The sequence below is a fragment of the Diospyros lotus genome, chromosome 10, assembly GCF_014633365.1.
Source record: "Diospyros lotus cultivar Yz01 chromosome 10, ASM1463336v1, whole genome shotgun sequence".
Lineage (NCBI taxonomy): Eukaryota > Viridiplantae > Streptophyta > Magnoliopsida > Ericales > Ebenaceae > Diospyros > Diospyros lotus.
The window spans coordinates 31,561,190-31,582,674 of record NC_068347.1 but is presented as its reverse complement, the minus strand read 5'-3'; the positions used below and the strand labels follow the sequence as shown (position 1 = coordinate 31,582,674).

At 38.4% G+C, this 21,485-nt stretch overlaps 3 protein-coding genes across 5 annotated transcripts in view; 1 reads left to right on the top strand and 2 right to left on the bottom strand.

Moving 5' to 3' along the window:
* Positions 1–765: 765 nt before the first annotated feature.
* LOC127811280 (transcriptional regulator SUPERMAN) lies at positions 766–1,937 on the bottom strand. The gene is made up of 2 exons (XM_052350993.1): positions 1,851–1,937; positions 766–1,720 (listed from the first exon to the last, which is right to left on the bottom strand). The coding sequence occupies exon 2, from the start codon at positions 1,705–1,707 to the stop codon at positions 1,009–1,011; it is 699 nt and encodes a 232-aa protein (XP_052206953.1). The 5' UTR covers positions 1,708–1,720; positions 1,851–1,937; the 3' UTR covers positions 766–1,008.
* A 7,108-nt stretch (positions 1,938–9,045) lies between these two features.
* Positions 9,046–11,486, top strand: LOC127811279 (serine/threonine-protein kinase BLUS1). Its single transcript, XM_052350992.1, has 2 exons — positions 9,046–9,616; positions 10,218–11,486. The coding sequence occupies exons 1-2, from the start codon at positions 9,193–9,195 to the stop codon at positions 11,318–11,320; spliced, it is 1,527 nt and encodes a 508-aa protein (XP_052206952.1). The 5' UTR covers positions 9,046–9,192; the 3' UTR covers positions 11,321–11,486.
* Positions 11,487–12,054: 568 nt separating this feature from the next.
* LOC127811976 (cellulose synthase A catalytic subunit 7 [UDP-forming]-like) overlaps positions 12,055–21,485 on the bottom strand; it is a 29,047-nt gene continuing 19,616 nt past the window's right edge. For all 3 annotated transcript variants that reach the window (XM_052352205.1, XM_052352206.1, XM_052352203.1), the window contains exons 3-8: positions 16,349–16,477; positions 15,241–15,453; positions 15,006–15,102; positions 13,251–13,423; positions 12,820–13,170; positions 12,055–12,635 (exon numbers count right to left, since the gene is read on the bottom strand). In XM_052352205.1, coding sequence (XP_052208165.1) covers positions 12,084–12,635; positions 12,820–13,170; positions 13,251–13,423; positions 15,006–15,102; positions 15,241–15,453; positions 16,349–16,477 — 1,515 coding nt within the window. In that variant the 3' untranslated portion in view covers positions 12,055–12,083. The remainder of the gene's footprint in view (positions 12,636–12,819; positions 13,171–13,250; positions 13,424–15,005; positions 15,103–15,240; positions 15,454–16,348; positions 16,478–21,485) is intronic.

The following is a 21,485-nucleotide window of genomic DNA, read 5'->3' as shown; positions in this document are numbered from 1 at the left end:
TCTAATGCCTAGCTAGCTTTGTCTATGATCGAAATTGAGTGGCAAGAGCATAATTATCGTTTAATCTGTGATGTAAATGCATTAATTGTCCTTCCCCAATATGTATGAATGTTTATATATGATCACAGTAAAATGTAGCGCTGTTATAATAATTATATAAGATAGATTTATCCATGTGATCTTGAAAGGCTTCAATAAGAGCTGAATGTTTATATGTATGCCTGATATTAGTACAACTTTTATAACTAAGAGCCTGGCAATCCATTCTGTGTAAGTCACTTCGTTAATGAGAAAGGAAAAAGAAAAAAGCCAGCCTGATTAGGCACCTTCTTCTAAGATGGAGTTTTACCTTTTTTGTAACTAAATTCAAATAGATATCCAGCTTTTTGACTTGTTTGGTTACAATATTACAAGATCAACCCCACAACAATAACAAGTATTTAATTAAGCTAATTAGTTAATTAGTACTTGAGCAATAAATTAAACAAATGCACAAAGAAGAAGCCATTTGCAGGTATATAATCAGCAAAGCTAAACAAGATCTTAATAAACAAAAGAAAAATAGGAGGAGCATCATTCTCCTGTCTCCCCAGTCCACACACAGACATCAGTCAAAGCTTTAAAAGCATCTCATCATAATAGAAAGTTAGACCAAATATTTCAGCAGGGCTGCAGTTTCTCTGCAAGCGTTTGGAAAAACTAAATTTTGGAATACAGAAGAACATAGATCATCATGTAACAAGCATATTACATGGCCGTGGAGATTATATATATATATATCAGCTAATAAAATATAGAGAGAGAGCTTAATTACATGATAATATTAGAGCAATAAGCAATGATCTCCTGAATTGCTTATGCATTTGCGTTCATCTCTTAGTTATATATATATAGATATATATATATATATATGCTGCTTTTGCTAAATCTGCAGGTGGTGCATTAAGCCAAACAAAGGGCGACAAACCAACCTGAGAAATATGCAGTAATAAAGCTGAACAGGTTCATTTAGGAGCAGCCTAGACGAAGTTCCAAATCCAAATCCTCCTTGGACTCGCCGAGCAGGCTGATCTCCAAGTCGAGCTTAACAATCTCTGTCTTTTTGATGACCTTGCATTCACTCTCCTTGGCGAAACCCTGAATTTCCCCGACCCCAAAGAAGGTTTTGGACGGCGCGATCTTTGTCAATTCCATTGCCTTAGTCCTGTTGCTCACGCCCCATTTCATAATTTTACCAGGAGAAACAGAAGAAGGAGAAGATGGAGAGGAAAGAGAGGGGTTGGAAGTGAATGGAAGGAACCTGGTTGAAGGAGAAGGAGATGGGGATTGTGATGGAGTTGGAGATGGAGATGGAGATGGGTTGCTAGGGTTAGGGTTAGGGTTAAGATTAAGGTTGAGAAGAGGGTACTGACCATTAATATTGTCCCTTGGGGGAGACTGCACTCTCAGCCTGGCTCTATCTCTCCTATGAACATTCATGTGGCCACCAAGGGCTTGGGCAGATCTGAATTCCCTTTTGCAGAAGCTACAAGTGTAAGATCTTGGAGGCCATGAGAAGCCACTCAGTAGATCTCCTACATTGTTTTCACAGTATTCCCATGAAACTTTAACCCTGCTGCCATTGTTGCTGTTGCTGCTTTCTTCCATGGTTGATCTTCCACCAATGCTGTGGTGTTTTAAGTTATTGCACAAACTTTTCCTCTCCATGTGTTGCCTTTTGCTGCAGTCAGACCCAGCAAAAATTAAAAAGACAAAGATCAGAGCCTATAGCTACCTCATGATATCATTTTATCAATTACAAATCACAGAGAGAGAGAGAGAGAGAGAGAGAGAGAGAGAGAGAGAGCTACCAGAGAGATTTTTGGGTATGATTTAGAGATGGATTTGGAGAGATCAGAGGGGAGAGAGAAGGAAAAGGCCATCAAATTCTAAGCCAGAAACCGGAAATCTGATTGGAGGGTTTTAACCTTCAAGGGTCCTATATGTTTGGTCACAACTTACTAAATGTAGAACCTCGTTCTGGCAGGTTATACCTTTTTTCCAAATGTGGAAAGATCTACCGGATGTTCCCTTTCTTCTCTTTAAATTTTTTATGTCAATCTTTTTAACTTATAAATCATTGCATAAGCAGTACTCTACTGCATATTTGTGTGTAAGTAAGGATTTTGCTAGGCCCCGGTGCAAAAAAGAGAATCTAGCTCAGTGAAAATCCAACTAATTACCTAGCAAAAAAGAAAAAGAAGATATCCAACCTATTGCTTACCCTATTATTTTGGGTTTGTTCTATATCAGTTAGATTTGGGTCTTAAAATGGTAGAACCCATGAGTTCAATTAATTACTTCTCCTTACTTCAGTCCTCCACGTCAAAAAATGAGAAAACTAAACTAGACTATAAATTTAGAGCAAAACCATAATCTATCCATAAAAGAACAAAATCTTCCTGTCAAAAGTGAATTAAGATGTCAAATTGATGGTGTTATACCGTCAATATTTGGATCGCCGTCAAAGAGTTCTGCGAAGAAGGCTAAATGGACAGATCCTTGTGTCAATCGGACCTGTCGAACAAAGATTAGGACTGTACAATGGCGAATCCCTAGAAGGGCGACATGTAAGTCAAAAAAACATGTGAAGGCCAAGGGAGTGATTGATGGAAGAAAACGCCAAGTTGGTTTTGTAGAGATTGGGCGAGTGTTTAAAAGGTTAAAAACGAGAGATCAGGGCTAGAGAGGAACTCAGTATGTGGTAGAGATAAATATTTATAAGACCAACAGTAGCTAGTGTTTTGCATGATCACCCATTTTAGACTTGATTTGTGCTTTGCAATAAGCTTAACTTGAGCTCTGATCATAAAACATTTTAACTACATAACAAATAAAAATATAACTTAAAGATCAAACATGCATTCCCTATATATAGATGTTGAGGATGGAAGAGTTTTTTTATTTTCTTTGGATTAGGAAAAATTATTAAAGCAACACGAACTTGTCAGCAATAACCCAAAAATTAGAGGAGTTCGCAAACCATAAGATCCGACAAAATTAAATAAGGAAAAGAAAATTCGAAAATAATAACAATCCCCATTACAAAGCAACACACGAAATTAAAGTACGTACGTAGTTGTTAACAACTGGTAAATCATTCACAAATTAAAGACTGTTTTTCCCCGTTTCGGTGTTCCATAGCTTTTTATTGTTGGTCCTGCTGTCAACACTGTGTTGGCATTCGAAGGCCGTCTCCCATGACAGCTCATCAGTCTATTGACGCATCCCTCAGTCGTCAAGGGCTTTCTGTTGATGGTTCCATGATCCTGGGATTGTGGTTGCTCATTTGAAATCTAAGGGAAGACGACAACATTGCTCCTCTAATTTTCTAGATGGAGATCAAGAGAAGACAGCCAGCAAAGCTTAAATTTGCTTCTTTTGGCATGTTGCCTGGCCTAGTCTTGGGGTGATTTGTTTTTGTATATCTGTCTAGGGCTGCTTAGTTTTTATCTTTTGTTTGTTGGGTCTCTACCTATATATGCCTTGCTTTGTCTTCTATTGTGATTTTACTTCTATCTTTTTTTTGGCCGGGCAATTAGGTAACTCTATATTGATGTGCTCCAAAGGCACATAATCTGAGTCATTTCAATGCATTTTTCCTCTAAAAATGCAATTTTCCTCTTTTTAGATGATTGTTCTTGTGTTATTATTTTTCTTGTGTTAGTTTGGTTAATGTGATAATTATTATTCGAAATTTAAATTTGACTGAAGATTTATTATTTTTTTCATGTCTCATTTTCTCATTAGAATTTAGGTTTATATAAATCTTTTTTTTATATATATATACATCTATAAATAATTGATAAATCTATAAATAAATATCTAATACCCTAAAATTATTACAGTAATATTGCCATAGTGATATTTTGTTATTTTTATCCATAAATTTTCCCAATTTGAATTTTCTACATAAAATTTTTATGTTTATTTGTATCTTTTATGGTTTGTTTTCGATCCTAGATTTTTGTCTTTTAAACAAGATACATAAAAAAATGTTTTATTAACATGATATTATAATATTTATTATACAATAGTATTGACATATACAAGCATATATACAAGCATAACTCAAAAAGATAAAAATGAATCATTAGTTTTTGGCATTTATTAATAACTCACCTACCTTTTGGCCTACCTTCTTAATTTGCACCAATCTGTATACATGAACGTCCACATGTATAAATATATATATATATATATAAAATTAGGTCAACATAAACAAAACTCTCTCTCAATATTGTTAAGGTTTGTTATAACATGCACTTTTTATTAATTTATAGTTAACTTCGCAGAAACTTATCTGAACTTTTTTAACTTAGCAGAAACTTACCTAAGGTTTAAACTTTTATAAAGAAAGATAGTTGATATATTTTCTAAGGTTAATAAAAATATTGATAGTTACAAGTTTAAAAGAAATCATTTAAAGGTTTTGGGTATTAAAAAATCAACTATGAGAGATAGTTTAAGATACCTAAAACCTCTTAAATAATTTTTTTTTTAGTATTGTACCTTAATAAATACCTTTATCTACCTTTAAAAGTGTATAAACTATTTTTGTGAAATTTTTTTCACTAAAGATTTAGACTTTAGGTAGTTGTAAGGTCAACAAGAAGTTTAAGAAAAAGTGGATATATTGACTTGGGGGATCCACTAATTAATAATCATCCTTCCAAGTAATTGGCAACTAAAATAAAGCCTCGTGGCCACTTACCTATAATTAACATGTGGCCTCTAAACCCAAGTGATGTGAAACAAATATCACTTTTTTCTTGTTTAGTTAAACTAAATCTCAATCTAGAGAAACTCTTTTCTCACATCGCCTAAGAACAGCCCTAACCTTAGATTATGTTGTTTGAGTGCCTATCTTCTCCTTTTTTCTATCTTTGCCTTCCTCCTCTTTCTTGTCACGAGTCATTCACCTATTTCCTTTTCTCTTATCTTCATAGAACTCATCTCTCCAAACCCCTAAAGTCCTTTTCTCCCTCATCTATATTCCACTTAACCTCTCTCTATTTCCCCTTAATATGCCTAAATTGACCCAAATTTGACTTCTTTTTTATCTACCTGCTACCAACCCCTGTCTTCCCCTTTGATTGATTGAAGGTTCCCCTATTCTTAGGTCAATAATTGAAGCGTCCCAGATGTTTGCCTTGTCCTAGGACTTGATGTTATTGTCTATTTGGTTAGTTTTGGTTGTTTTGCCTTGCTTTCTATGGGTTTTGGGGAAGCACAACAGTTGGCCATCTCTTGTCTTGGTGGACTATGGCCACTTGGGGTTAGTGGCTTAGCGGTTCTTGGGTTTCTTAAGCTACATCATCTCAAACCTGTCCCCTGCTTTATCCTTCGTTTGGATACTTGTATCTTGTTTATTTTCTTTTGATTGGAGTCGATCCCAACTTTTTTCTCTCTTTTGTTAGGTTTGTCCCTTATCGTCTCTAACCCTTCAGATTGTGTCTGTATGTAAGGTTTTGGCACGAACTTCTGTTTAGCCAAAAGGACACACACACACACAAAATTATTGATAACTTTGTTTTTTTTTTTTTTTTTAAACTTGAGTAAAAGGGCAAGTTTAATGCTGAGGGACTCGACTGATGACCGCATGAACAGCAACCTACAATATTTATAACTCACGTATCCGTCAAATATCGTACAAGAGATTGAGCAAACTCTCTATTAGGCTCCAATAATACTGTTATTAATTCATTTGCTAGACTGCATCAACACCACAAATGATGAGGGGAAGATACTCTGAAAGAGTTGAAAATAACACCCTTCATTGGCGTTAGCACTCAAGCCAGCAAAGCTACCACCCGGAAAGTGGATAAGGATAACTTTGGTTCTCAACAGTTATGCAGCTTTCCATGTGACTGCGAGCAGCAAGTAAATTAAAGATGCAGTTCCAAACGTAATCTGGAAATTATTCCAAGAAAAATCTACACCTTTTTCTGTTCTAGTTGCGCTGCATTGCATGTCACTGTGACTGGTTGAGAATGACTGCAAAAGACAGCGCCCAATCGAACATCAACTCTACTCAAAAGCATTCGTAGCATATATAAACTACTCGCACGCACACACACACACACACATATATATAGATATATAGATAGATTTGAAAGAAAAGGAAAATCTCAGTTAACCGTAACCCGAAATTTTCTTTCCCATTTTCTCAATAAAAAAGTGAGTAGGGTTTCTCCAGAGGTTCCAAAGATACAAAAGATCCTGCCCCATTTAGCGGAGATTTAGTGAAAGACCACTGGCCAATTAGAGGAACCCATACGATGCCATATATAGAAGAGATTTTATAAGGTTATGTGGCCGAAGCTGCAGGGATTACCCACAGTGCAACACATTGCCGTCTATTGTAATTAAACTTGGTGGAAGGTTGAGCCACTGCTGAAACACCACAATGCATGTTGAAAATCATCAATTATGGAGCCACCAACTTATTCAAAGTTTAGAGGAAATGGTTGCTATATTTATGTGTGACAAAGAGGACAAAGATGAAAAGTGTGGTATAGGCTTATTTGTGGGCTTTTTGCGTTGTGGCTAATGATTTTGATTGGCAAATGGCAGATGCTTTTGATTGAGAATCAATCCTTTGCTCTCTCTCTCTCTCTCTCTCTCTCTCTCTCTCTCTCTCTCTCTCTCTCTCTCTCATTAATTTTGATTGGCAAATGGCAGATGCTTTGATTGAGAATCAATCCTTTGCTAATTGGTTGCTGCCTTCTCTCTCTCTCTCTCTCTCTCTCTCTCTCTCTCTGTTTGAATTAGATTGGATGGGAGGTGGAGAAATTAGGGTTTGTACGTAATTAAGTGGTTTGTGATTGTGAGATGTCCTCCAGGCCATTGAAGTCCCCCAGTTACGTTATGGGTTTCTATTGGTCAGAATAGACTTGACCCAGTACAGATATTCCACTCATCGTGGGCCCATGGGCTCTGGGTAAAAGGGTCGATGGGCCTTTCTCTGCACCAAGGCCTATTATATTGGAAGAGTAGGTGTTGGTTTTGGCCCATTCGGCCCCTGTTGGTTTCATATGGTTCGCTGAAGGTTGGGCATACAATTAGAGAGGTGCATTATTGGGCTTAATCTTTTATCCATTTGGTTGTGATAATTTATTTAGTGATGATCCAATAAAAATATTGAGAAATGGTGTTGGGTAAACTCTCATTAGCCTCATATAATTTTGACTTCAAATTTTGTTATCAACCTAAAATTTGAATTTCTCTAGCTAGTTAAGTCTTCCAATCTTCATAAAATTTCATTCAACTTGTGAACTTATCTCGATCATTATAATTAGTGTCACAAAAAATTGAAGTGTAAGATCTTGCCTAATATTTCTCTCTCTCTCTTTCTGATAAGTTAGGTTTATTAAGTTTGGCAACTTAATGAGAATCACAAGATCCCGCATCATTCATTCATACATCATATATTGATAGGTTCAATAATACTTTAATATTAGACTTTCGTGATATGTATATATATATATATATATATATAAAACACTTGCATTCCTTAAAATCTAAATACATACATATAGCTGGAACACTTCAAGATCTATATATTGAAAAAGAAAATTGAAATTCACAGGACTTAAAACTGATCAATTCCCTTTACTCATCAAATAATGTTTAATTATCCCACAAGACTAGGGGAATAATATGTTCATAGTTACAATTAGGTAACACCAAAGTCATAGGTGTAGTAAATTCATTAATTCAACCACACACATCAGAACAGTTGGATGAAATAAAGCCCTCCTTTTCATACTTCTACCTCTACCAAGGAAACTAAAAGTAATGTGGAGTAAATGAAGAAAAAGTTGACCTAAAAGATATGCAATTAAGCAACCTTTTCCCCTACCCTATAATAAATTAAGGAAGAGACAGTGCCCACATGAAAGTACCCCAATCAGTAATAAGAATTTTGATGTAGACATATTAAAGTATAGGGTAAATAATTTGATTTATTTGTTAATTAATTTTTTTAATTAAAATATAATAAATTTATTATTAATTAAATTATTTTGATATAAAAAATAAAATATACTTATTAAATCTTAACCACTACACTTAGAACAATAATTAGTATTACTCCATATATATTATGCAATACTAAAACTTTTTTCTTTTATAATATAATAGTGAAACTTAAATATTATGTAAATTTTGAGATTCAAAGACATTAATCTTTTGTGGTAATATTATAATATATATTTTTTCTTTTCCCTCCACTGCCTTCCTGATAATTTGTATTATATAAATTAGAGACTAAGATGCATTAATTCATTTTATATGTACAGATAGATAAATATGAGAGCTCTAGGAAGAAAGAAAGAAACTTTTACCCTCTTAGTCAAGGGACAACCCTTAGTGGAAGTTCCAATTTTCCTTCTTTCCATTGTTAACAGTGTTCAATGAATATATACAACATTAATAAATCATCTCAACCAGCTGCGAGTTGAAATTTACCACTAAGTTCCCTGAATTTAGACACCTAACAATGGATACTAATTCTCAAAATTTGAGCCAAAATTCAATGAGCTAGTTTTGTTTATAACCATCATCAAAACGTATATCACCCAATAAATAATCATATATATGGAATCCCAAGTTAGCTTGTATTCTTTTTTTAATTTCTTATGTAGCTTTTATTAACCAATATATAGAACAAAAAGTGTGAGATTGGGAAAGTATTCCGGATAAAAATATTTTATATTACATTTGTTAACTTTTCTAAAAAGAAATTATATAACTTATTATCTGAAATTTTTAAAATAAATTTATCCCTTATTCTATTCAAATAATTGATCTTAAACTTTATAAATAAATTATTTCAATAAAATCTTATTTTATTCATTTTAACAAATACTATTTACTACAAATACTATCTTAGTAAATATTTAAGTTCACACGGATGAACATACATAGTTCATCGGATGGACTATATATATATATATATGTGTGTGTGTGTGTGTGTGTGTGTATTTAAGATCTTCATAAGGAACCCGCTTGAACCCTATCCATCTCACCACTTTTTCTGCCATCTTCCTGAAGAATCCAACGAAAAACCATTAAAACTCCCAACAAATTAAATTTAATGAACCCAATCTATGAAAACCAGCCCAAGCTAATCAACAGAGTGTTCTTCTCATGGCCCACGAAGAAGAAGATCAGCAAACCGGAAGATTATGTCACTACCCCCTCGACTACAGCTGCTACAGGATCGTCGACGAGATCGGCCGCGGCGTCAGCGCCGTCGTCTACAAGGCCATTTGCATTCCGATGAACTCCGCCGTGGTGGCCATTAAAGCAATTGATCTCGACCGATCAAGAACCGACCTTGATAGCGTTCGGCGGGAAGCCAAGATCATGTCGCTTCTGTCTCACCCGAATGTTCTGAGAGCTCACTGCTCATTCATGGTGGATAGCCGGCTTTGGGTGGTGATGCCGTTCATGTCCGGCGGTTCTCTCCAGTCGATCATGGCTTCTTCTTATCCAGAGGGCTTGTCGGAGACATGCATCGCCTTTGTTCTCCGAGAAACATTAAACGCCATTTCTTATCTTCACGATCAAGGTATAGTCATAGACACCAACTCCCCTCGGTTTCATATTATTATTATTATTTATATTCTAACATTTCATATTATTATTATTATATTTTATAACTTTTTCAATCTTAATTTTTGTTAGAATTAAGATTGCAAAGTGATAAGAATTAGCTAATTGTTTTTGGCCAAAAGCATAATTTTATCCTTAAATTTTTACATTTTTTTTCCAGCTCTCTTTCTCTCCATGTGCGTCTCCTCAACTCTCTCTCTTTTCTTTCTCCAACTGCATCTCCTTCAAAAATACTATTAAATCCAAGGTGATATAGCTAGAGAGAGAAAAGAGCTAAGAAGACGTCACCAAATAGATAGAGATAGTTGAGAAAACTCCAAAAAGATAAGAGACGTCGGAGAGAGTAGAAACGAAGTTAAGGAGTCGTTAAAAAACTATCATATCAATTGTCGTGCGTATCACTTGCTAGACAAGTGTTTAAATGATTTATTTTGTAGGGTTACGAAAAAATTAAGATTCTATAAAAAAAATCATAAAAGTTATTGAGCAAAAATATGGTTTTGTCCATTGTTTTGCATGTAAATTCTAATGAGGAAATATTGGTATGTGAATATAAGGTCATCTTCATAGAGACATCAAGGCCGGGAACATTCTGATAGACTCGAAAGGCGCTGTGAAGCTGGCAGATTTTGGCGTCTCAGCGTCGATCTACGAGCCCGGTTCGGCGGCGCCGGCGTCCCGGATGCTCACGGACCTTGCCGGAACGCCGTACTGGATGGCGCCGGAGGTGATACACTCGCACGTCGGGTACAGTCTCAAGGCTGATATATGGTCCTTCGGAATCACTGCTCTTGAATTAGCCCATGGAAGGCCTCCTCTATCTCACCTTCCTCCTTCCAAGTCCCTGATCATGAAGATCACCAAGCGGTTCCGATTCTCCGACTATGAGAAAGCCCGAAGCGACAAGAACAAGAAGTTCTCTAAGTCGTTCAAGGACATGTTGATTAGTTGCCTCGATCAAGATCCTTCCAAGAGGCCGTCGGCGGGGAAGCTTCTCAAGCATTCATTCTTCAAGAACTGTAAAGGGTCTGATTTTCTTGTCAAGAATGTGCTGAGCGGCCTGCCGACGGTCGAGCAGAGGTTCAGAGAAGCGAAGTTGCAGAGACTGGCGTCAATGAACAGAAGTACGGATGAAGAGGATGACGAAGACGGGTTTCCTTTTGGCGAGAATGTGAAGCAGAGGAGGATCAGCGGCTGGAACTTCAATGAAGATGGGTTTGAGTTAGACCCCGTGTTTCCAACCACCAAGGAAGAGAATGAGGATGAGAATGAGATTGTGAAGCAGGTCCGGTTCGGTGGGGAGTCCATAATTCAGGACAAGGGAGGTGAGGGGTCATCGGAGACGTCAAATTTGAGTTCTCCGGGACAAGTGGTGGCCGGAGAAAGTGGTGGTGGAGAGGCTGAGAGTGGCGGCAGAGGGTGTCTTGACAGGGAGGTGATGGTGGGGAGTTTGTTGTTTCTGAAGAACAGTTTGGATGATCAGAGGCAAAAAGTGGGGAATATGCTGGCTCTGATAAATGGAGGAGATGAGAGTGTGGAAGAGGGCAGAGAAGAGCAGCTGATGAAAGTGATTGAGAAGTTGCAGATGGAGTTGGAATGTGTCAAGAAGAGGAATGTGGAATTAGAGATGGAGTTGGAGTTTCAACGGTCCCACCATTAAAATGGTTCAGTACTCTCTCCCCTTCTAGTTATATGAATGGAATCAACCCATCCCTAACAATTAGTCCAGCACTGTTAATTTGGGCATTTTATGTTGTAATTATTCCGTTTGGAAAATGATATTCCTAGATAATTTTTAATAATAATATTTGTGTAATAATGTTAAAAAAAAAATCTCAGGTAACATCATTATCAATTTTTAACTCCCTGTGAATTATGATATAATAAGTATAACATATGACAGTCCCCAAAATACAAATCAAGTTATTGAATTATAATAAATTAAGATTTGAATCAGTAAATCATAATTTAGCTCATTATCCTACACAATGAGACAATTTTCACTTGCAAATTAGCTCTTTCATTGCATTGAGAATACGAACGATGAACACACCACAAAAGTAATAACTCCAAGTATAACATGTGACCACCCCAATTCACTAGATACCAAACTCAAACTTGAGACTTAAAAAGTCTTTTAAGGGGTATCACTACTCAGAAGCTAAATTGTACACAAGAAAGCATTTAATACAACACAAATTGGGTGCTGTCGCTCCTGGCAGTTTGGGTGGTTTACGAGGTCAACTTTATCAAACTTCCACTGGACTGAATTAATGAAAAGTAAAGTTGAGACACAGTCCATTTTCTTCATTAGGTTAGGCTCTTGCTCCAAAATTATAAACACAAAATAAGACCCTTTTTATTGGCAAATGCCATTCACTATAAACCAACTCCTTCAAAGCAATGAACAATGCATCATCATCTCACAAATACATGAAAAAGAAAGATCCCAGAGACAAGAAAATCATGGAAATCAGAGCTGACAAGCTAGTAACAGAAGAGGGAATGCGACCTTTGTCCTTCCTCAGTATCATCCCTTCAACAATCGGGTAGTTCATGACCACAATAAAAAATGACAACACAATCTGTACGAACATTTCACTGAAATTTCCGGCCACAACCGCCCTAGTGAGGCCTCCAACAAAAGATGCTAGGTTTAAAAGGACTAAGCTAACCATAGGAGCAAGGAATACGATTGAAGTTTGGAAATCAATTTTACCCATTTTGTATAGCTTAAGTTGCTCCTCATCAACCACTTTATTCGTGGGTGGAAAACTGGCTTCCTTGAAACCGATTTTCTTCATGATGGCGTCAAAGCTTCCATATGTATGACATGTAACATTTTTTATCATCCACATCATCTGTTCATTTCTCCATGCCCAAATTGGATCTCCAGTTGATAGGACCTCTTGTATGTGCTTTAAGTGTGAGGAGAGAAAGATGAAAGAAAACACACAGAAAAACCAATCTGAAACCTGCAAAACAAGATGGAATACTATTTGGTAAGTATTTTGTTTTTGTACAATACGACACAACTAATAGTGGAAAACCAAAGCTAACCATCAAGCACAAGCAAGATAATGGCTTAAGCTTCTAATGCAAACAAAGGAAAAGGAAAAGCAAGCAAAGGAAAAGGAAATGCATATATTTTATCGCTACCTCTGGATACAAACGAATGCCATTAAGTAGACACAGCTGGGGGATGGTCGCTAAGCACCACATTGGCAAGAAAAACAAAGGGTGAATTGCATGCTCTGCGTAGCACATTGTCTCGAGAGCAGATATTTTCTCTGGGGTATAGAAAAGAGGACAGAACCTTGAGATTACAACTTCAACCAAACTAGAACTCCATCTTGCATTTTGAACCAACACATCATTTAGATTTGTAGTGGCAGAACCTAAAAAGGAAGGCCTTACGGGATCACAGTAAACAGATTTCCAACCATTTCCGTGTAAGTTGACAAACCCTGTAAAATAGTCTTCTGCTATTGTAAAATACAAGAAACCAACCTGCATTCAGAGCAAAGTTTAGTTTCTCGACAACATGAAAATTGAGAAGTTAAAAAGTTTTCTTTTTTAGATGCACTTGCCTCTCTTCCCCATTTCGTTTCATTTTCATAGGCACAAGATGCTAAAAATTGGATTTCCTCAAGCATTATTGCACTCACAACCTCCCCCAGATTGGGCTTGTAATATCGGCCTAAGGATTTGGTAAATTCATTGGATGGCCCAAAAGAATGTTTAAGTTCCATGATGTCAACATCTAGATGTTAACAAGAAAGTAGTTAGTGAGAAAAGAGCTATAGGGCTTAACGTGGAAATATTGAATAATAATTCACAAATATTTTTCCACATGCAACTTATGTTCAACCTTTCCGTAACAATCATAAACATCTACATGGCAAAGAAAGAAGCATACATTTATTTCAGGAGTTGAATGAGAAAATCTTGTCATATAATGGGTGTCGGCAACATCACCTAATAGCTTAAGCTTTTTGGATTTGATGGCAAGTCAGCAGCCACCCAATGCTTAACAAAATATTATCAGAGTGGCTCATTTCTTGATCTAAGTTCATGCCAAGAGCTCCAAAGGCGATTATACCAGATAGTTTGACTGGGTCAAAAGCAGAGCAAATTCTGTGGTGTGTGCCACGAATCTTATGTTGAATATGAAATGAGAGGGTGCTAGGCAGTACCACCTAACAGCATAAATTTCTGGGTTGGATAGAAAGTGCCTGTCCAGTGACGGTATCTGTGAAAGAAATCCTCTTTAAAGAAGCCCTGACCCTAAAATGGCCAAAAATATCCAATTTTCTTTATATTCCAGTGTTTTCGGCATTATTTCCTGGTCTTCATTCCACTAGATTGTGAGAATTCAAATATTATAAATGAACCATACATGATATTCAACCAAAATGATGTGTTTACTGTGTGTTAAAATTAAGAGCTCTTTTCATCAGTGTTTAAAAATAAAGTGAAAGCACTACTCAGTCACCACCCAAGGTAGCAGTTCTTTGGGAGTCGGCTCTTATAATGAGACTTGAGGTCTCAAGTTCAAGTAGTGTCCCCCTCGTTTACTTGGGTGCTCGCCTGTCATACAGTCCGCAGGTGTAAGGATGGAGGAGCATAGAACACTGCCGCAAATGGTTCTTAGCATGGGTTTCTCTGTCTCTTATAGATGACCAATGTGTTGACCCCAGCCAGACTAGAAGGCAGCATGTTGTCCCTAGTTACCCAGATTTCCATCCCCACTTAGCCAAAAAAAATAAGGCCCAACTTACTAGTCACATTATTCTGTATTGAATTCTGTAGATACAAGTTTGTGTAGAACTATGCTAGTATTAGTTTTAGGCATCTAGTAATACAATACAACGAATCTTTTAGAGAGATCCAAGATAAATGGTTTATTTAGCATTATTCATCTCAGAACTTTTAAGGATGATAAGTATTACTTGGTTATATTTCTAGATAGTTAAATTCTTTCTTCTCAGTATCTCCCCACCGCCCCCCCTCCAATTTTCTCCCCTCTTTATACTATCTGTTTCTCTTCCTACCGTTCCCCTTTCTCCTTTCTGTGGTCTAAATTTCACACACCTCCTCCTCTTCCCTTCTATCCCTGTTTACCTTTTCTTCATTCTTTCTATCCCCTCTTCTTCCATGTAGTTTCTCAGCTTCTTTTTCATATCTATTTGTTTTCAATCCAAAATGTCCAATATTGAATCTCAAAATTCCATGTGTACCACTGGCAAATCATTCCAGAAAAAAATAACATAAAAAAATACTTATTTGTGTCATTTTCTAATTCCCAACCTTCTGTTATGAAATCTCTTAAATATGAGCATTACCCTCTTTCTTGGGATTCAACAGTGCCTCTCTCTTTATGTAAAAGCCTGTACCAGATAAAATGGGTCCCTGAATCCCATCCATACCTTGCCATTGTACCTGAAATAGTATTCTATTAGTAAACAATACCCCTCACCCCAAGCAAAGAAAAAATTAGTACCAACATAGAAATGCGTTCATTACTCTTCCATAATTATGAAGACCTCTTACATAAATTTAGCTGGAAACTTCGTGTACCTTGAAATACAATCGCAGTTGGCTGTCGTAGATATCAGCCTTGCCAATGTTATGATATTTCTGTGGAAATTGAACAAAAGCTAGCGAAGGAGATATCTCAGGATCAAGGTGGAAACACATTGCTTGGCGGGCTGATGTTGGGTCATTGCAGTACATGTCGCAGTCCAACACTAGTATATAAGCAGAATTACTCATGATAGCAGAGACTCGAAGCTGCAATGTTGGGTCACTATGAGTTAATGAAAATTACATACCAAGTAACGGACATGGATCTTTAGGTACTACCCTTTAATAAGAAATAATAAATATTAAGTCCTAAATACTTGGATGTTTTTGTTTGGAAATGTAAAATCACAAATAGAAATTATTAGCACACTAGAATTTGTGGAGCTAACCCCACATAAGGGAGATTAAGGCTTAATATATTGTTGTTTCTGGAACATGCAAAATCCAAGAACGCAAAAATTGCATTTCAATAGAAACAGAGGCCAGTATAATCGTGCAATTCTGTATTGACAGCGAAACAATTCAAATTTTTTTTTTTCTCTCAAAGAATAGGTGGACTATGAATCTTGAGGTCAGAAGGAGCTTTATGGTAGCCAATGACTTGTACGGTTAACTATGGGCTCCAGCAAAATTTGCCAGATATTGATAGAAAAGGTGAATAAGCCAAACTTGAACTCCCCCAACCACCCAACCACTTGGCTCAACAATCTCAAACTTGGTATGGTAAATTTATATGAAAAATATATATATATATACAAAAGCAAAATAAACCAAGTGATTCAACATCAAACTGTTATTGGTACATGATAAAATATGGTAAAAGTTAAATAAAATGTGGTAATTAGAAGCTGCTAAGGCTTTTACAACTCAATATAAGTCAAATGTAATAGGGGCAATACTGGTATTAGTGATGTGCAGTAACAATTTCTTAATTAATTCATTATAGTGCATATCAGTCAGCCCGGATCATGTTTGCATGGAGGAAGTTAGTATTTTATTTTCCATGAAAACCAAAAAAAAAAAAAAAAAAGCAATCTAAGCATACATGCATACATATATGTATATACGGATTGAGAGAGACAGAGAGAGGGAAGGGAGATACAAGGGCATTAAGAGCTCCAGCCTTGAAATTATGTGGATGTGAAGGCCTTTTCTCACGGGAGACATAAACAAGGAGAGGCATCTCAGCCCTTTCTGCACCTTCTTCGTTGATGGATGTTTCATTTATCACCTGTCAAAAAAAGCCATGGATGTTTGACTCATCAGGTTTTGTGAGGAAAAGAATCTGCTCCCAATTGCATCACATTCATTATCATTCAATTTTGGGTAGTAAAGATAATGTAATCAATGTCAAGAAACCAAAATTAGTGCATGCTACAGACAGAAGATATTGTAGGAACACAAGCAACTTTTGGTCTGACTATGAAATCACAAACTTTCAGTACAATACTTGCAGATGCAACTGCTGTTGTGAGTGTTTTTCTACCCAAAGAATCAATTCACTGAAACTGAATTATAATTTCCACTTCAATGCGATTACAAGAAAATCTACTTCAATGCGATTACAAGAAAATCTGGGCATTCAAGAGGCCCTTATCTCTCCCTAAGACTCAATACCAGCATATCCCCTTCTCTCTACGCCCCCCCTCTACATATTCCCCCTCTACACCTTAACCAAATTCTGTTATGCAATAACTGGGTTGTTACACCAGCGATTCCCCGCTTTACCCCTTACGCACATGGCTGGCTATTATGCCGGCCAGCTCATTTACACCTCTGCCCTTGATCGTTGCCCCTTGGACCTTCTTTGATAGGTCAAGTGAACCGGGGGCCTAGCATTACTCCCTCCCCCAACTTTCACCTTGTTCTCAAGGTGGAAAAATGAAAATTGCTGCTGAATCACTAAGTAGGGCTCCCAAGTGGCTTCCAATGGTGGAAGCCCCTTCCATTGGATCAACACTTCTACTCCTTGCATATTCTTGCCAGCACCCAACCGCACTCCGAGCACTGCTAAGGGTTCCACCACCATTTCCAGGTCTTCATTAAGCTGTTGGGGCAGCTCTATAGTAGCCTTCACTGCACCTTTAGCCTCCCGTAGTTGGGACACATGAAATGTAGGGTGGATTTGGCAATGTGATGGCAGTTTCAGTTTGTAAGCTACATCATTTTCAATCTCAAACGGGCCATAATAACGGGCAGTTAGTTTCTCATTTGCACGAGCAGCCAAAGACCTTTGTCGGTATGGCCTTAGTTTCAAATAAACTAAGTCTCCTACCTGGAACTTCACTTCTCTTCTTTCCTTATCTACTCTCTTCTTCATTACTGCCTATGCCCTCAATAGTTGTGCCTTCAATTCATCTAGGATTACATCCCTTTCAATCATCTGCTGCTCCACCATCAAGACAGGGGTAGTTCCCTTCTCAAACCACACTAAGGGAGGCGGTTCCCTCCCATACACCACTTGAAAGGGGGTTAACTTGGCAGCTGTGTGATAGGAGGTATTGTACCATAATTCAGCCCAAGGTAACCAAGTGAACCATGCCTTCGGTTTAGAGGAAGCAAAACATATTAAGTAGGTCTCCAAAGTCTGGTTGAGTATCTCGGTTTGTCCATCCATTTGTGGGTGATAGGCGGTACTTCTTTTGAGTTTGGTGCCCTGTAATCGAAAAATCTCCTCCCAAAATTTGCTCATAAAAATTTTGTCTCTATCCAACACAATAGATCTAGGAACTCCATGGAGCCTCACCACTTCCTTGATAAACGCTCCAGCCACGTCCCTAACTGTAAATGGATGTCTAAGGCCAATAAAATGTCCATACTTTCTAAGTCGATCCACCACAACCAAGATTGAGTCCATCTTGTTTGATTTTGGTAGACCTTCAATAAAATCCATGGCGATGTCATCCCATATTTGGTTAGGAACTGGTAGTGGCTGCAACAGCCCCCCCGGTCCCAAGGTGATATATTTGTTTCATTAACAAGTCGAACACTCACTTACATACCGATGCACATCCTTCTTCATACCCGGCCAATAGACATTCGTTGCCACTCTTTTGTAAGTTTTTAAGAACCCCAAATGACCTCCCACGCTTCCATCATGCCCTTCCTAGAGTAACAAAGGAATTAGAGACGATCATTTGGGTAAGTAAAGCCATCCCTTGTAGACTAGATGCTTGCCCACCAGCTGAAAATTAGGATGGGAGGAGGGGTTGGTTTGTAACTCTTGGATAATTCTTTGTAGTCCTTCATTAGCGTCTATCTCACTTGCCACCCTCTCTAATTGGACCACCTTAGGTACTTTTAAAGCCATCAAGGCTGTTGTGTGGCAGATGTTGGATAGCCCATCAGCCGCCTTATTCTCCATCCCCGCCCGATAATGTATCTCAAATTGGTACCCCATCAATTTTACCATCCATTTCAAATATTCAAGACTTACCTCACGCTGCTCCATCAAGTATTTGAGGCTTTTTTGATCCGTTCTAATCAAAAAAATTCTGCCTAACAAGTAGTGCCTCCATTTTTGCACCGCAAAGACTATGGCTAGGAGTTCTCTTTCATAAACTGATTTCTTCCTCCCCAACTGACTGAACGCTTTGCTAAAGTAAGCGATCGGTCTCTGCTCTTGCATAAAAACAACCCCCATTCCATACCCAGAAGCATTAGCTTCGATGATAAAGGGCTTCTCAAAGTCCGGCTAGGCTAAAACAAGTAAGGATACCATTTTAGCCTTGAGTGCTGGAAGGCCTGTTCAACAATCATATCCCAAAAGAAGTTGTTCTTTTTTAATCTCTCAGTTAAAGGCCGAGCCAGCTTACCATAGTCTCTCACAAAGCGTCTATAATACCCTGTGAGCCCAAGAAACCCTCTCAATTCCCTTACCGTTGTTGGAGTAGGCCAATCTACCATTACTTGCACCTTGTTGCTATCAGCTGAAACACCCAGATACGAAATAACATAGCCCAACTACTCAATTTCCAGCTGCCCAAACACACACTTCTTGCTGTTGGCCACCAGTTGGTTGTCCACTAACACCTTTAACACACATCTTAGGTGTTGTTCATATTGTTTCAAACTGCTGTTGAACACCAAGATATCATCGAAAAACACCAACACAAAATGCCTCAAATAATCTCTAAAAATTTCATTCATCAACGCTTGGAAGGTGGTTGGAGCATTCATCAACCCAAAAGGCATCACTAGGAACTTGTAATGCCCTTCATGAGTCCTGAATGTTGTCTTTGGAACATCCTTTGGTCTAAGTCTAATCTAGTGGTAACCAGATTTTAAGTCAAGCTTGGAAAAAACCCTAGCACCATGCAACTCATCAAGTAACTCATCTATTACCGGAATGGGAAATTTATTTGGAACCGTTACCTTGTTCAAGGCACTATAATCGACAAAAAAGTGTCACCCCCCATCCTTCTTCTTAACCAATAATAATGGGCTGGAACTGGGTTAAATGATTCCAACGGCCAACATCTCACCCACCAACTTCTCAATCTCATTCTTTTGTAAATAAGGATAACGATAGGGTCTTACACTCACCGGTGAGGATCCCGAAATTAGGTTTATGGCATGGTCTCTTTCACTGCTAGGTGGCAGCCCTTCCATCGCAGTAAACACCCTTCCAAATTCAGCCAATGCCCCTTTCAATAATTCTGGAACTGCCCTCTTGTCTTCTTCAATCTCAGCCGCCAATGTCCCCAATTCCAGCAGCATCCCTTCCCCTTCTCCTTAAATGCTTTCACCATAGCTTTTAAAGATACCAATGTCTTGCTCAAGCTAGTATCCCCCTGCAAAGTTACAGCCATGCCTCCTACTTGAAACTTCATGGTGAGAGTTTTCCAATCCACATTCATCTTGCCCACCACTACTAGCCACTTCATTCCCAGAATAACATCTGAGCTTCCCAACTCCAAGGGCAAGAAATCTTCCACAATCTGCAAATTTTGGAGCTAAAGCTTCACTCTCTTGCAAATTCCAGCCCCTTGAACTGCCACTCCCATCCCCATAATCACACCATACCCTGTTGTTTCCTCCCTGATTAGGCCCAACAGCTGCACCAACTCCACAGAAATAAAGTTATGGGTTGCTCCTCCATCAATAAGGACCACAACCGGCTACTGCTCTATCTCCCCTTTTATCTTCTTTGTTTGGGGTGCTGTCAATCCTACCACAAAATTTATGGACAGCTCAATGGCCTCACCCCCTTGGGCTGGTTCCCCTACTGCCTCCCTTTTTCGGCTAATGCACTGGTTGTCTTCTTCTTCCTTTACCCATTGTTCCTCCTCCTCTACTTCTTCATCATATATCATCATCACATGCAGCTCTTTATTCTTACACTTATAGCCTATCATATACTTCTCATCACACCTAAAACATAAGCCCTTATCTCGCTTGGACTTCCATTCGGCCTCACTAAGCGGTTTCCAAGGCTAATTACCCACCCTCCCATTGTTTTGGGGCCTATATGGATAGGGGGAGTTCACAGCAACCTGTTTAGGGGTTGGCTGCGCATAGGACTGAGGACCCCCACACTGGTAATTCAGAAGGGAGAGTGAAGCAGATTGGCCTCTATTCGAAGTCGTCCCAGCCAAATTTCCCCGAAGCACTAAGTTCCTCTCTTCTATACGCTACACCAGGTCCATCATTTGCTCCAAACTCCTTGGCCTCAACACCCTCAACTTAGCCTTGATCTCTAGGTTGAGACCGTTTATGAAATGCCCTTCCAGCATGGCTTCTGGCAACTCTTCCAAAGGCGACGCCAATGTCTCGAAGCACTGGCGGTACTCCGAAACAGTACCCCTCTGCCGAAGAGCTAAAAAACCCCCTTCTACAGACCCTTCTTGTGTGGGTCGGAATCGGCCCCACAACAGTATTTTGAAATCCTCCCAAGTCCTCACCCTTCGCCGTTTTTCTTCCCATTGGAACCACGAGAGAGCAGGGCCTTCCAAACACACAGCCGTCGTATCCATCTTCTCCACATCAGTTAGCCCATTCACCGAAAAATACCTCTCAGCCCTAAAAATCCAACCATCTGGGTCCGCTCCATCGAACAGCAGCATTTCCAGGTGGCGTTCGCGAGTTTCTAGTCACCAACCTCCGTCAAACCCCTTTGTTTCAGCTCACCTCCCACCCGCCTCGGGTGTTGCCTCTGAATCACCTACACCCAGTGATTGTTCTCCCAACTTTTCCTTGTTCTTCCTCTATCGCTATTATTCCTCCCACCTCGCTCTCAT